Raw genomic sequence first — 17,123 nt, forward strand, 5'->3', positions numbered from 1 at the left:
GCTGTAACAGGCACTTGATATTGCTTTCTATTGCCTTCAGCAGGTTGATGCTTTAGCCAGCCCTTCTTTATTGTTTATACAATGTTAAAGAGTGTTAAATTTCAGCAATGGATTATACAACAAATATAATCAAATAAGTAAAATCTCTAATAAATGTAACTATTATATGTTATATATTACATTGTTATATATTAATGTAGTTACTAATATATGTTTGAGTATATTTTACAAGAGAATAAATAACAGCAAAGCTGTTCAGGCTGTGCCCATGGGAGCACTTGTTCACTTTACCTGTCCCTAAAAAATATATAAACTTAAAGCTGGGTGCCAGTGGCTCATGCTTGTAATCCGAGTTACTCAGGAGTCTGAGATTTGAGGATTACCGTTCAAAGCCAGCTCAGACAGGAAAGTCCGTGTGACTCTTATCTCCAATTAATCACCAGAAAACTGGAAGTGGCACTGTGGCTCCAGAAGTAGAGTGCTTATCTTGAGCTGAAGAGCACAGAGATAGCACCCACCCAGATTTCAAGCCCCAAGACTGTAAAAAAAATAAATAAATTATATATGTGTGTGTGTATAAACTTGTCTTCTTTCCTCTCTTCCCACCATTACTATGTGTTCATTGAAGAGTACTTAATAAACAAACTCATCTAAGAATTCTAACCAAACCTACAATTTTATAGGTAATTCACTTTTATATTATCCCAATAAACCAAGACAGGAAGAGATGAAGAAGAAATTAGAGAGATAAAGAAGTCTTAAAATTGTGGTGGATATTAAAGCAGATAGTAGTGGCAAAGCTACAATAGACTTTTTAGTAACATCCTCGTTAACCCATGACAAGTCTATACATCCCAAGAAGTTCATACTCTTCTTTGAAGACAACATGAATATGAAAACATACATATAATTGCATCAAATCAACTTCATGAAGAATTAATATGGCTTGTCAATGGTGTCTACTTGAATAGCATTGAATAGAGGCACAAATCAATGTCTAAAAAGAAACTAGAGTAATTCATGTATTTTTAAGCAAAAATGGTAACAATTTACATGATAAAAGGGATACAATAGTTCAAATCTTTTCAAGAATATTAAAGTCCATGGGCTCAGCAAAAGGTTCTATGTGCCAAAATCAATATCATTGTATAAATTAATGTTTGTAGAGGTTGTAATTTTAATTGATTTCTGTTACCTTGGGCCATTATTTTTATCATCACATTGATTAATGTGATGATAAAATCTGGTAGAGTCAGGAAAGAATTTGCAGTGTAATTCCTAAGAAAGGCTGACTCACAGTCCAACAAAATAAAAAAAACGGGAAATGAGTGTTCAAAAGAGAAAAGGATCCAAGAGAGGAAGCTAGACAAATAAAGAAGAGGGAAAGAATGCAGTAATAACATTAAATGCTTATCCTATAAAATTGAGAGAAGGGGTGAAATTGGGAGGGATGGGGAAAATTGATGAGAGGGATATTAATCAAGATGCATTGTATTCATATATTGTTTTGTTAAATGGCAATTCCTTAATACAACTACTTTAACATACTAAAATACACTAAAAATAAAATAGAAAATAAACATAAACAAAAATAATGCCATTTGTTAAATTGGCATTTATAGGACAAGATATATGTACCGAGTTTGTCTGGGAGAGTAGAGTTTCACTAAAATGTATTACAATAAAAATTATAACACCTAGGGTTGGTCAAAGTGGCTTAAACCAGCTCCTGAAATATTGCTAGTGAAGGGAGATGTGGTCCAAGGTAGATAGGCTGGGATCCAGAACCAGTGCTTTTTGAAGATTTTTCCTGTAGTTAATAATCATGAAGAAACTCAAATTCACATTCTAACCTAAAAAATATCAGTATGTATTTTTATTCTCCTTAAATCTGGTAACAGAAAATGTAAAAACTAAACCTGGAAGGAATTTTCTTACCAAATAGCAAAGAAGTTATCAAAGAGTACTGACATCAAACCTGGCTAAAGTGGCTCATGTCTGTAACCCTTTCTATTCATCAAGTTGAGATCCAGGATCATGGTTATAAGCTAGCCCAGACAGAAAAATCCATCTCACACACACACACACACACACACACACACACACACACACACACACACACACACACACACACACACACACACACACAAATCTATGTCTTGCTTGCCTCCAATGAACATCCCCAAAAAACAAGAAGTGGTGCTGTGGATGCTCAGGGACAATGCTCAGGCCCTGAGTTCACACCCTAGGATCAGCACAAAAAGTAAAAATACTAACAGTGTGTCATGGGGATTCAGGAGCAAGTGAAGGATTTGCAGTGTGCAAAGACTAGAAAATATCAATAAATGTAAATGGATTAAGATATATCAAATTCTTTTAAATCTCATGAGATCCTATGATATTCATAGTTATTATAGTCAAGGGTCTCTGCAAAAACAAGTGATAGATGATTTAGTGATGCATGGTTGTGACACATGAGAAGCTGAGTCATGAGGATCACATGGGAATCTATAACAATTTCCTGTTTCAAATAAACAAATCCAAAAAATAATAAAAAGAAGAATGTCACAACCTGACATCTAAAATCTAGAGGTCCAGGAAAGCAAGTGGTGTAATTTTAGTCCAAATTGAAAATTTTGAGAACAAGGCCATCCCCTTGTAATATGTTAGTCCCAGTCTGAATGTCTAAGAGCCAGATATGCTAAATGTAAAGTCAGGAGAAAGTGAATATCGCAGCCCAAAGAGTAAAATTAACCTTCTTACTACATTCGCCCTCTCAGCAGACTAAATGATGCCACCAACAACATTGATGAGAGTGATCTTTACTCAATCTACATATCAAAATACTAATCTTTTCTGAGAACATCCTCATATTCACCCAAAAATATCTTTGGCAGCTATCTGGAAATCCTTAGCCCACTCAACTTGATTCATACAATTAGCCATCATAATTAAGGAGATGTGGTGAAACCCTTTCCTTTTGAAGAATAATAGAGAAGTATTTCATTCTGATACTTGTCAATAAAAGGCAGAAATTAAATATTGGTCCTCCCTTTTTTTTCTGTTGATCATGGGTCTTGATCTCTGGGCATAGGCACTGTACCTGAACTCTTCAGCTCAAGGCTAGTGCTCTACCTACTTGAACAACAGTTCCACTTCGGTTTTTCTGGTTGTTTATTGGAGATTAGAGTCTGACAGACTTTCCTGCCCAGGCTGGCTTGAACCAGGATCATCAGATCTCAGCCTCCTGAGTAGCTAGGATTACAGACATGAGCCACCAGCTCCCAGCTTGGTCCTCCCTTTACTACACAAATTACAACCATGCTTTTAAGCAAACAGTGCAGACTTCTCTTTATAAACGTATTCAGCACACTCAGCAAATGAAAGAGCTGTTAGAAATAGAACATCACCATTGGGCAGCCCTAAATGAACGAATGTATCTAAGCACTGACCATCATTTTTCTCATGTTAGAAAGAGACAGAGACAGAGACAGAATCAGAAAGACAAAGACAACTTGTAAGTCTGTATCTTTCTTATCTTATACAGGAGATAGAGGACCATATCCTAATCTGTGAGGTAGATACAACCAAAATAGTCTAACCTAACTTAGATAAAACCTTGAAAACTTAATTATCAATTTGCAGAAAATAAACAAAACAGAGGAACTTATTAAAGGACACCATGAAACACTAAGAGAACACAGCAGAGCTGTGGCTCAAAGTGATAGAGTGCTGGCCTTGAGCAAAAAGTAGCCCCATGACCTACCAAAAAAAGCAGAGAAAGCCCTTGGGCTGGACAAAATATTAAATAAATAAATAAATAATAGAGAGCAATCTGGACATGGAAAATTCAAAAGGACAAACAAAAATTAGGAAGGAAAGAGAGATTCAGAGGGTGAGCCAATTAACATTTTTTAAAGGTGTCAAGCAATTATTGGGGTGTATTTATAAGAAAAGATGTCAGCATGTTAAATGGCATTAAGATATTGCTGTTAGTTTGTTTGTAAAGAGTTCTGTCCTTTTTGGTTGCACCAGGAAGGTTTCCAGGTAAAGTCATATGTCTGAGATTTGCTTCAATATCAACCAGTGTGAATGGTACAGGATAGAATAGAATTTGCCTTAGTTTGATTGAGGATAAATATACAAAGGTTAACTAAAGAATTCTGTCTACTTCTGTATGAATGTTTCACTTTTTCATAAAAACTTGCAATTCACTGACATAGAACTTGCTTAGTCTGGGTAAGGCCCTAAGTTCAATCTCCAACACTGCCAAAGGAAAAAAAGGAGGAAAACAATCACTTCAATATATTTTCATATGTATAATAAAAAAGAAACTAAGAACTAAATTTTTTCTATGACTGAGTGATCTGAGAAAGTCTGACAAGGATAAAATTTCCTCTTCTGCTATCAAACCACAAACTCTGTGAGTACGAAATCTGTTTTATTCATTTTTGTATTCTTGAGAGATAATTCAATGCTCTGTGTACCACAGACATACGATACATTCATGTTGAATTGGATTAAATAACCTGCTAATATATTAGCTGCTTCAACCAAAAATCCTTTTGCAATTCTCTTTAAAGTGTGACCTCTAAATTTGTCAAGGAAATATTTTTATCCAGTGATGATTTTACCAGAGACCTTGATTCCCACCAAATGTAATTACTCCAGTTTTTACTCCAGTTAGTAGAGACTCTCAACATACATTATATACACATATAACATGTATATATATAATGTATATACATATAAAAATATATAATGGAAAGACTTGGAAAAAATTATATTAAGTGAAGTAAGCCAGGCCCAAAGAAACATAGGTCCTATAGTTTCCCTTATTTGCAATATCTAGTATATGACTGAGTCAAGCAGAAAAGTTCAGATAAGGTGATGTTACGGAAATGAACCCTAAGATATGTATTCAAATGTTTTTTTTTTCTTTCATGCGATTGTTTCTAACATATTTATAAGATTATTTCTTTGTTGCTTTGTATGTCCCTCCCCCACAGTATAACCCTGCTTTCACTGTATTTGATGTCGGTATAATTTGTGGAGGGGAAGGGAAAAAAAATCAATCATTTAAATAGGGATATAGATGGACCCATTGCAACAATGAGATGTACAAGTAGTTATGTCGAAAACGAACTTTACAAATTTGGTTCGAGGGGGGGAGGAGCAGGGAGGATTGGGTGGGGGGGGAGGGAGGATGGGAAGGGATGGGAAGGGGAAACAAAGGAGGAGGCTACAATGCTTGATAAGAAATGTACCCATTATCTTACCCATGTAATTGTAACCCCTCTGTACAGTATTTTCACAATAATATATATATATATAATGTGTGTATATTTATATATATATTCAGTGTTTTAAATATGTTGTATTAAAATGATGCCAGGGAATCCAGAATTGAGGAGAGTCATCATAGGCAGCCCAAGCAAGTCAGACCTGACCTCTTCACTACCATAATCCATACGAACAGCAAACAACTCTACTTTTTTCTGCCTATATTATTATCATGGTTTCATATAATGGTGACAATTTGTTAAAGTGTCCTTATTTATAAAAGATTTTTAAAACTATATGTTTTCAAAGAAGTTAGCAACCTTGATCAGGGTGCTGGTGGCTCACACCTATAATCATAGCTACTCAGGAATCTGAGATCTGAGGATCGTGGTTTGAAGCCAGTCCAGGGAGGAAAGTCCATGAGCGTCTTACCATCAATTAAAAAACAAGCCAGAAATGAAGCTTTGGCTCAAGTGGTTGAAAAATAGCCTTCAGCAAAAGAAGCTAAGGTATAGTCTGTAATCAGGAAATGTCCCTGACATATTCAAATTATGTGAAATTAATAGCACAGAAAAAAGTTCTCAGAGCAAAGCTGATTCTGTTGAGTATTCACTCTTCTGCTGTGAAATCTACCCCAAAACAGTTTTGGGAATTCAATATCTGTAAGGGTGAACAGTACTTTTCATTATTCAAAACTATTATTTTGAGTATTTCAATTATTATTATTCTCTAACTCCAGAGAACTAGAAACTTTAAGATGTGAAATATAAAACTTATATAAAACCACATTTTTTCTTTTGTTTGTTTAAAAGGAAGTCCAATAGCTTCTCACTGGAGAAAAGCTAAGTATTAACACATCAAAGCAGAAAATGAAAGAAAAGCCAAAAAATTAACACATCAAAACAGAAAATGAAAGAAAAGCCACAAAATTAACACATCAAAGCAGAAAATGAAAGAAAAACCAAAAAATACAGAAAGAAGCAGAGAATATCTAAGAATCCAGATCAGCTCAATCTTAGTTACCAGTATATCCACAGAAGTATTTCATTGGCAGTGGGAGTCTTATCTCTACTTCCTTTATTTAATCACCACCTGGTATTATTTCAGAACATATCACTGACATCTCATAATTGTTCATTAAGCAATTATAATGTTAAAGATTTGCTTTTCTACTTTAAATAAATTTCAGGATTATTAAATATACTATAAAATACTATGTCAAAGCCAGCGCAGGTGGCTCATGCTTGTAATCCTAGCTACTCAGGAGGCTGAGATCTGAGGATCACAGTTCAAAGCCAGCAGGGGCAGGAAAGTCCATGAGATTCTTATCTCAAATAAAAGCCACTAGAAAACCGGAAGTGGTACTGTGACTCAAGTGATAGAGCGCTCATCCTGAGCTGAAGAGCTGAGGGACGCACCAGGCCCAGAGTTCAAGACCCACAACTGACAAAAAAAAAAATTATGTCAAAATCTGCAAGTCAAGAAGAGAGGACTACACTGCATATGTCAAACACCTTGCAAAAGCAATAACGGCTTTCTCTGTGTGTGTTTAGTGTGTGTGTGTATACAAACACCTGCATGTGCCATTAATGAGGCTTAAAATCAGGGCCTGGGCACTGCCTCTCAGCTTTTTTGCTCAAACCTAATGGTCTCCCACTTGACCCACAGCTCCATTTCCAACTTTTTCATAGTTAATGGGAGATAAGAGGTTCATGGATTTTCCTGTCCACGCCGGGTTTGAACTGCAATCTTCAGATTTCAGCATCCTGAGTAGCTAGGATTAAATCATAAACCACCAGTGCCTGAGTAATAAGAGCCTCCTAATCAGAACACTAGTTGACCTCACCACCCACTCTGTGACATTAATATTTTGATCACCTTTTTAAAAAGAGAAGACCTTGAGTCAATTCTATATTTCCATATAATATTAATACACACAGTTTAGAAACTCAAAGCCTGAATCTAAACCTATCTACGTATGAATAAATCATAGCTTCCAGCATTAACATATTCAGTAGTTTTTTTTTAAATTATTTCTTTTAGGATGAGATTGTGATTGGGACACATTATATACATGTACAGAAATGTCACACAAAAGTCCTTCTTGTGCAACTAATGGATACTAATAAATTAAAACAAAACAGGACAACAATAACAACAAAAACAACCTTTCTTGAGCCAGGCATGGGTGGTTCACACTTGTAATTCTAACTATTCAGAGGTTGAGACCTGAGGATCGTGGTTCAAAGTCAGCCCAGGCAGGAAAGTCCATGAGACTCTTGTCTCCAATTAACAACCAGAAAAATGGAAGGGGAGATGTGCTCAAAGTTTAGAGTGCTAGCCTGGAAATAAAAAAGGTCAGAGACAGTGCCCAGGCCTTGAATTCAAGCCCATGGCTCACAAATGAAAAACCAAAAATAAAAACCCTCTCTAATTTTTTTTCTGGAATCGTAAATTCACTTACCATAGCAAAAATTACACTGCACAAGAGACAGTCAAAATTGTATCACTGAACACTCTGGATCACCACAATAATCAACAGAACCACCATCTTAACCATGATAAGCACAAGGTTCTAGTCTCAGATCCACACATATTTTTGAAGGCCAGTCACAGAACCTTAGGCCTCTTATCTATCTCTATTTTTCTCATCTGTAAAATATTTAAATTGCATACAGCCCTTATATAGCACTAAAATACTTGGGATATTATGTTTCTGCAACTTCCTATGAAGTACAAGAAAGTATTCAAACCATAACTATACAAAGTTGAGTGACTTTATGACTTACAATGATCTTACAAATATGTATACCTTTAATCTTCATTTTTACCTGAGATGTTTTAGAAAAGCTATAGAAAACAGTATCACACACATAAATGCTCTATTAATAGGATTTAAGGAATTTCTTTGTTGAATTAAGAAACTACAATAAAGGAACTTAGAAAGTTATAATCTTGGGGAGCTGGGAAGGTGGCTCAGTGGTAGAGTGCTTGCCTTGCATGCATGAGGCCCTGGGTTCGATTCCCAAGCACCACATAAGCAAAAAGAAAAAAGCCGGAAGTGGCGCTATGGCTCAAGTGGTAGAGTGCTAGCTTTGAGCTGAAGAGCTGAGGGACAGTGCCCAGGCCCAGTGTTCAGGCCCCATGACCTGACCCAAAAAAAAAAAAAAAAAGAAAGTTATAATCTTGGGAAAAGCTAATTTGTGATTAGGTATAAACCTGAGTACCCAATGCCCCTTCATTTATGTAATTATTCCAACTGGGTATCTGTGCCACTACTGGCCTACCAAAACATCATATTAACTTAAGCTCTAAGAAGAAAACTATAAATTTACTTCTTTTATAATTCTTTGAAGGTTTAATTATTATTTATATTTATTCAGCATTTTGTAATTACTGAAACTGATAATTCAGAATTAGGAACTGAAGTCCAAAGATTCTGGATATGATTAAAGTGGAAGACCTCCAAGTACAGAGGAAACGCAACTCCTTACATTAGAGGCCATCTATGAGTCTCTATACACATTTATACACACAGAAATACCTACTAATACACACACACACACACACACACACACACACACACACACACACACACACACACACACACACACACACACACAAAGCCCTCCAACTAATTATCTGAATCTCCCAATATTCCATAGCTATATATTCCAAGGCTGGAGAACTAGTGATGCTGGAGGAAGAGGCAAGACCCAGCGCGGTACTGGTGGCCTCTGGAGGGACAGCCCTCCTCTCTGCCCTCTTGGCCCCTTCTTTGCCCTTTCTCATCTGTGCCTGCCCTGCCCGGGCAGACAAAGCTAGGAAACTGAAGCTCAACTCCAATCACCATGGAGCCTAGGGCAATGAAATAAAAAGAGCAGCAAGAAGCTACTGAACTTACCAATTGAAATAAGTCCTTGAGAGGAGACTGGAGCTGGAACAACTTCTTTCCAGGCTTTGCCTTTGTTTTAGGGATTTTAGACTTTATTTTTGAATGACTTACCTGCTGAAGTTGTGTGCTATTTTAAAGCAAAAGTGATAGACTGGTTTAAACAGCCATTATGAGACAAACTAACCTCATTGGCTACCAGCGTGTGGTCTGGTATGACTGTACAATCTTTTGTTTGTGGTACAATCCCATTGGTCACCTGCCTGTTACCAGCTAGACCTCATGGATTTTGCCTTTGAAAACCAAAGTATGTAGGCCACTTGGGGTTGCAGTATCAGCTCCGGAGCCTGTGCTGTGACCCTGGCCAGTGAATGTAGGAACCTTCTTAATAAAGTTGCTTCTTTGTTAACAACTTTGTTGTGGTGGGTTCTGTCACTCGAACAATTAGGTGGGCTTGCCTGCCTGAATAGGGGTCTTCTTACTACAGAGATAAAGTTCAGATTGAAGTAGACTTAATGACTAGGCCGGTGAGGAGATGATGAAAGTCGAACACAAATGTAATCAACTACACCAGCCATGTTTTCAGAAGAGGTCAGAATTAGTCGCTCAAATCTCAGATTTGGAGATAACAGTATGTGTCAACCATCCACAAATGTCTGAGCTACCAGAGGAGGGGGACCAAGAGGCTCTGTGTGACCAGACCAGAGCCAAAGTGACAGAATGTGAAGATACAAAATCAGGTTATAGACAGCTTTTTTTGGATGAAAATCCTTACTTCGAAAATAATGATATTGCCAAAGAATTTCATTCTGAGTGAGAATGTCGATACATCTTCGAACTCCAGTGAAAGAAAATGAAAAGCTGAAAGGATCTGACAAAACACTCCACCAAACAGAATAAAGCCAGCAGGAAGAAGCGGAGCACTTCTGTTAGGTTGTTCAATAGAGGTGATCGAGTAAGAACAGCACCACGCACGTGGTATTCAGGTAAAGGGTAGGTTTATTCAGTAGAACTGCTGGGACCAGGCCAGGTTAGCACTCTACACAGCTGGGAAAGGCCTGGGAAAGAGCTGGGAAAGAGAGTTGGGAAAGAGAGCTGGGAAAGAGAGCTGGGAAAGAGCTGGGAAAGACAGGTGGGAAACAGAGAGCTGGGAAAGAGAGAGAGCCAAGAAAGAGAGAGATGGAAAGACAGCTAGAAAAGAGCTAGGAAAAAAGGGCCATCTGGGCCTGGACTAGGCATTATCTAGGGTATGAGCAGAGAAAGGTGTGGCCACATCAAATTCCAATGTGACCTCTTCCAGGTGTGCCAGTTGCCTAGGTAATGCAGGTACTGGGAGGAGACTTTGCTGTGAGGAGGGTGGAGTCTTCTTGTCATCCAGGATTGGACCTTACATTCCAGCCTTTCCATAATCATGAAATAGGGTGCAGATTCTCTCTGGCTACCTCCTAGTGACAAGGGACGTCGACATTAGGGGTAACAGGCTGGAATTTGGTCCCCTCCCAGAGAAGGCAGCGAACAGCAGCTGTCCCTTGGTGGCATGAGTCCTTAGATGAAGTCTGGAGAAGTCTCATGAGGCATTGAGGGGCTGAAAAATACTAGAGAATGAATAAATGGCAAGAGGAAGGACTAGGGGCTGAAAAATGTTGGTAGAACTGTCCCTAGCTATTTCTGATATCTGGTGACTAGGTAGAGAGGAAGTCAGGTAACACAGGCAAGAATATAAATTCTTGTCCAGTTAATAGGTAGATAAGTATGGACACTAGATGGGCAGGCTCCTTACTTCTACTGACCTCCGGCTCTGGTTAATTTTGAAAGGGCAGGCACAAAGTTGCTGATGAGACATCATCTCCTCTTACTCCTTTCCACGTTCCCTTGTTCCCCAGACTGGCTGAGTCTAGGTGCTCGTTGCTAGGATGGCTTGTCCCAATTGGTATTCAAGGAGGATTGAACTAAAGGCCTGGGCACTGTCCCTGAGCACTTCTGCTCAAGGCTAGCACTCTACCATTTTGAGTTATAGTACCACTTGCAGTGTTTACTGGTTAAAGATAAGAGTCTTGAGCCATGCTTCCAGCCTGGCTCTTTGCAGGTTAGTTGGGAGATGGAGTCTTAGGGATTTTTCAGCCTGGGCTGGTTTGAACTGCAATCTTTGCCACAAAAGCCCTTTATTATTTCCAATTAAAGCAACAAGGAGATCAAGTAGAATAAGCAGAGTTTACCTGGTTCTTATCAAGAATTGGCCAACAAATATTCTGCAATGACAAAACTCATTAAATGTGATGAGAATTTTAGCACAGATATGCTCAGTATTTTAGAACCACATAGTCAGTAGTAGAATACACAACACAAAACAAAAAGGCAAAACTCACAACATAAAATTTTGACAACAATGTGTAGACATCTTTGCTAACAAAGCACATCAGATGGTTGGGCCTCACTTACCAGGGTGTGTGAAAAGAACAACTTGTTAGTAAGCCACCTTAGACTAGATGGATGGAGTAATAAACTTAGTGAAAAGTTAAGGGTCAGATGGGGCCAAACCCTTAACCCACCATGTGTCCAAGATGGCGAATTCAAGATGGCGAATTTCTGAAAAAAATGCAAAGAAACCCTGAACAAATAGATCAAGCCTACATTGGCTAGCCTTTGAGAGGGAACCTAGAGGGGGGTCCCAGGGACCCAGCCTGCATCACACTCTTTAGGGCACAAGCCAAAATATAGAAAAGAGAAAGAGAGAGGGGGAAAGTTGGACATGACTGGCAGAGAGAGAACAAAGAGAACCTGAAAGTAAACAGACTTCTGACCATTTACCATTGCAGTGGCAAACACTGGCTACATCTGAGAATGGTATAAAAATTAGGTGCTCTGGCTTTCCAGGGAGTGCAGGAGGCATTTCAAAGGGGGTTCACCATTCATGCATGACTCCCAGCACACCATTAAACATGTAGGAGAATCAGTATGGTGAGAGAAGGAGAGCTGACCAGGCAGAAGCAGCATCCCGACTTCCCCCAGAGCCTTCTAGAGAGAAATGGCCAAGCCCCCAAAACCAAGCATCCTCGGCTTCAGAGGTGACCAGACTTTCAGCTAAAGGCCATAGAAGCTCTCTGGCGTGGCACCACGTCTGGACAGTGACTGAGCAACAGAGAATTGTAGAGAGTAGTTTCACTCACCAGAGAAGAGTTGTGTGGACCGGGATGTGAAGGCCAGCAATGGTATCGATGTGCTGTGTCTGCAGCAGACAGACCGGTTCACAAAAGGCCATCAGAACTGTGGGTATTCCTCAGAGCAAAAAGGGAAGAACAAACAAAAAGAGGAAAAAAAACGAGAGGAATCCCAGCTTTCCTAACTTTAAGCCCTTTATCCGAGTCACAGCACTATTTATATTAGGTTTTTTAAAAGAGGTGATCGAGTAAGAACAGCACCACGCACATGGTATTCAGGTAAAGGGTAGGTTTTTTCAGTAGACCTGCTGGGACCAGGCCAGGTTGGCACTCCACGTGGCTGGGAAAGGCCTGGGAAAGAGCTGGGAGATAGCTGGGAAAGAGAGCTGGGAAGAGAGAGCTCTGGGAAAGAGCTGGGAAAGAGAGGTGGGAAAGAGAGAGCTGGGAAAGTGAGAGCTGGGAAAGAGGGAGCTGGGAAAGAGAGAGCTGGAAAAGAGAGAGAGCTGGGAAAGAGAAAGAAGGAAAGGCAGCTAGAAAGAGCTGGGAAAAAAGGGCCGTCTGGGCCTGGGCTAGGCCTCATCTAGAGTATGAGCAGAGAAAGGTGTGGCCACATCAAATTCCGATGTGACCTCTTCCAGGTGTGCCAGTTGCCTAGGTAATGCAGGTACTGGGCAGAGACTTTGCTGCGAAGAGGATGGAGGCTTCTCACCATCCAGGATAGGACCTTACAACTTCTTTGCTGGTTTACTAACCATTATGATGCTGGCACCGATGAGATGGGAGAGAGAGGTCATCAAAGATGATGTTGGGCCAAATCTATGGCTGTACTACCTGGTTCCTCACACTGATGATCAGGAAGAAGGAGGAGAAGGGGTGGAGGGAGAAGGGATTAGAAGATACTGATAGAGAAGGGGATGAGGATGAGAGGGAAGGAAAGGAAGATAATGATGGAAGTGGAGGAGAATGAAGAAGATGACTAATGGAAATCACTATGGCTTCCAAACCTTATTAAAAGGGGGGGGGGGGGGCGGGAGCAGGTTGCAGAATTTTCCCTCTCTGCTCAATCATCCTGTTCTTGAGGTCTCTGCTCCACACTTATTAGAGTGGAAATACCTTACTAAGAATACTACAATGGGAGGGGCTGGGAAGGTGGCTCAGTGGTAGAGTGCTTGCCTTGCATGCATGAGGCCCTCAGTTAGATTCCTCAGCACCACATAAGCAAAAAGGAAAAAAAGCCAGAAGTGGTGCTGTGGCTCAAGTGGTAGAGCACTAGCCTTGAGCTGAAGAGCTGAGGGACAGCACCCAGGCCCAGAGTTCAGGCCCCACAACCGGACCCAAAAAAAAAAAAAAGAATACAATGGGAAAAATAATCACACCTTTCTGTTCTAAATTCATTCCCTTTCTGTCTCAACAAAAAAGTCTATGGAATCAACACCACCATCACCACTGTACTCTGGGCACAGTTACTTTGCTCATTGTGAACATCAGGCCCTGTGTAGTAGTGCATAAAGTAGCTTTTTTCCTACTTTCTGTGTATATTGGACTCAGAGATTACACTGTGTTTCTGTGTGACTATGAACTGTTAGTATTGCCAGTGTGTATTTTTCTTTCCCTTTGTTTAAAAAAAAGAAGAAACGTAAATGAGAATATAAAAAGAAAAAAAATTAAATTGGGATTATAAAAGTTCAGCAAAGGGTAGGTTTGAGCTGTTTGGTTGTGTGATGGGCATTCTGACAACATGGCTTCTACTTTGGCATGAGTAATTGTGATATTTACTGGACATCTTTTCAGTTTAGGAGGATCTTCTTAAAGTAAAATCCTCTCCTATTGATTTATTGAGCCAGCTCACTTCAGGAGAATCAACAGGCCCTGCAGTATCTTACTCAGAATTCACATTCTCTATTGTAATTTTATTTATTTTTAAATTGTTGTTCATCACTGGAAAGATGATGCTCAGTTTTAAAAGTTAAAAGTGTACATTTTGCTATGTACAATTTAAAAAAGATTTCATTATACATATGTATATTTCAAGAGGCTGTGGTGTCTCATGGTCTCATGTGGTGTCTCAAAGGGACTGGATGGGAGAGCTTTAACCTGATCAGAAGTCAACACAGTCAACAGGTGTCAGGGCCTTGATGCTGCGTACTTTACTAACTACAAGAACCAACATTATAACTGTCCTGTTTTCAGATGCAGGAAGTTACTCCTGGTAAGAAAGAGTAGGGCCTCTGACTACAGTAGTGCCCAAGCCTTCAGCATCCCAGCTTCCAATAACAGTACCTCTGCAGGGTTTTTGAACTATCACCACCTACTTCTAGGGTGACTACAGTATCCTCCATATCTCTGTAAGAAATCTTGAGCTTATAACCCATTTTTGCAGGTATCTTGAACAGTCAGTAGTGTCAATGGCTAGAGCAGTTCCTTGAAGCTTAAACTTCTCCACAATGTTTTGTTGGGCACTCCTCTCCAACTAGTTCTCATAACCATCTTGCATCTTACACCCAGAGTTTATGGCAAAGTATGCCAATAACTAATTGAGCCATCATTGTTTTTCACAGATACCTAGATTAATTTGACCTACAATAGATGCTCAATATGTATCTCTCAAGGTACATCTTACTTTTGCTGAAAATTCAGAAGAAATGGAAGGAGACATGAGAAGATAGACAACATCCCATGCTATTAGATTCGCAGAACTATTGTCATGAAAGTGGCCATATTGCTAAAAGCAATTTATAGATTCATTGCAATGCTTATCTAAATCCCGTTTCTTCATGGAAATAGAAACAGTCCAAAAATTCATATGGAACATTAAAGACATTCAAATAGCAAAAGTAAATGGGAAATGAAAATGTTATTTATTTTATATTTTCTAAATATGTGAAAGTATAATATAGGAAGATTGTTCAGGTAAGAATGTTAAAAAGAAAAGGTAAATGTCTAGGCTTCTATTAAAAGTATATATAACGGGATTTTTTTTCATTGAGCAAGTTTATTTCAGGCTTCCAACTGTCTCTGAGTTGTCCTGGATATTTTGCTACATAAACAGTACAAAACCAGATTGTTACTGGCACAAGAAAAGATCCCAATAATAATAAACCTTAATAAGAGGCCCAGGAACTAAACCACACAGCTAATTTTCAACAAGAAAGCCAAAAACATGCAGTAGAGAGCAACAGCTTCCTCAACAAATAGTGCTAAGAAAACTGATTACCCATTTCCACTTTAATGACACTGAAAGTCGATTCATCTCTCACTTTCTCCAAAAATTAATTCCACATAGACTGAAAAATCTTGAGTAAGACTAAAACCTCTCAATCTACTATAGGAAAACCTAGAGATTTCCCCAGAAGATAGAGGCATATTTAAGTATATTCTGAATAAGTTTCCAGTTTCCCAGAAAAGAAGAAAAGTAACAAGTGGGATTGTATCAAAATAAAAAGTTTAAATACAGTAAAATAAACAATGATCAGAACAAACAATCCACTGAATGAGAGAAAACATTCACTAGATATTCAACAGGTAAATCCATAAATGTCCAGAATATACAAAGCTCTAAAAAAAAACTAATCAGAAAAGGAATAAATAATTCAACCAATTAAAGGGTAAGAAAACTGAGAGGTTTTCAGATTAACAAATCTAATTAAGAAGCATTTTAACATCTTTAGCCATAATGGAAACATGAGTTAAAAGTCCTATCTAAGGAAACCTCAAAGGTTCCATCTCACCACAGTCACAATGACAATCAACAAATAAACAAACAACAAAAGCTGGTGAGAATTCAGGAGGAAAAGACCCTCACACACTGATGGTGGGAATGTAAATTAGTGTAACCACTATGAAAATAAATGTAAAATTAAAACTGTCTCCTAACTCTGCCAAACCACTACTGGGCATATATCTGAAGGAGTGTGAATCAAGAAAACCATCTTCATGCCAGATACTGTTTATTATAAGTCCTATTCACAATAGCCAAATGACTTAATCTTCTGTTAATACAAAAGACATTGCACATATATACCATGGAATATTACACATCCATAAGGAAATAAGAAATGCCATTTGGGGGAAAAAATGAATGGAATTGGAGAACATCATTTTGAGTCAGATAAGCCAAGCTGAAAAAGACAGTATTATAAGTTTTTGTCCATATACATATGCTTATAGTCCTATATGCATATCCATACACTTATAACATGATTCTAATTATGTAGAAGGATGAAGAGAAAAGGAGGTAAAAGAAAAAAAATGATGGTGACTAATTTTGGTTTGATTTCCTTTATTCCCTCTCCCCAAGTTATTTCCATCTAGTGGGTTTCACTGCTGAATTGGTTCACCCTATGTCCCACCATTTCTGTCCTTCCCCTTCCCCTCACCAAGTCAGATAAACTTTATACAATACAAAAGGTACAGAAATCAAAAACAGCAACAGAAGGGAATAAACCAATGAAAAAAGGACAAAAGAAAAGAACAGCAAACAGTACAATTAAATTCTCTTGCTTCCACTTCTTGGGGTTCATTTCAATAAGTATCATTTTATATGATAATATGCACATAGTCATTGAGCTCTTGAAATCCTCTCCTAAGAATTTCCTTATCTGTGAATGTTTAGATTGCTGTTTAATTAATCATGTCCAAGTGCAATCACTGATCTTTCACTATCCATTGGGTTTACTTGTACATTTATAGGCACATTCTAATTATTTTGGTTCTGGCTTACTTTGCTTAGTACAATTTTTCATAAGAAAATGGAAAGATGGAAAAAGTAACTTTGTAATAAAGTACAACTG

The 17,123-nt window shown here is 38.4% G+C and overlaps 1 protein-coding gene across 1 annotated transcript; it reads left to right on the forward strand.

Annotated features, from left to right (window-relative positions):
• The first annotated feature begins 9,710 nt into the window (after positions 1–9,710).
• LOC138835293 (protein SET-like) lies at positions 9,711–13,236 on the forward strand. Its single transcript, XM_070033856.1, has 2 exons — positions 9,711–9,988; positions 12,972–13,236. Exons 1-2 carry the CDS (start codon positions 9,711–9,713, stop codon positions 13,234–13,236), a joined length of 543 nt encoding a protein of 180 aa, XP_069889957.1.
• The last annotated feature ends 3,887 nt before the right edge of the window (positions 13,237–17,123 follow it).

Source organism: Dipodomys merriami, unplaced genomic scaffold (genome assembly GCF_024711535.1).
Source record: "Dipodomys merriami isolate MVZ:Mamm:240054 unplaced genomic scaffold, mDipMer1.0.p SCAF_233, whole genome shotgun sequence".
NCBI lineage: Eukaryota > Metazoa > Chordata > Mammalia > Rodentia > Heteromyidae > Dipodomys > Dipodomys merriami.

Excerpts from the sequence above, each read along its gene's own strand:
- LOC138835293 (XM_070033856.1), top strand. The coding sequence starts at position 9,711 with ATGATGAAAGTCGAACACAAATGTAATCAACTACACCAGCCATGTTTT. Across the intron at positions 9,989-12,971 it reads GCCAAAGAATTTCATTCTGA|GTGTGCCAGTTGCCTAGGTA; the intron begins GTGAGAATGTCG and ends GACCTCTTCCAG.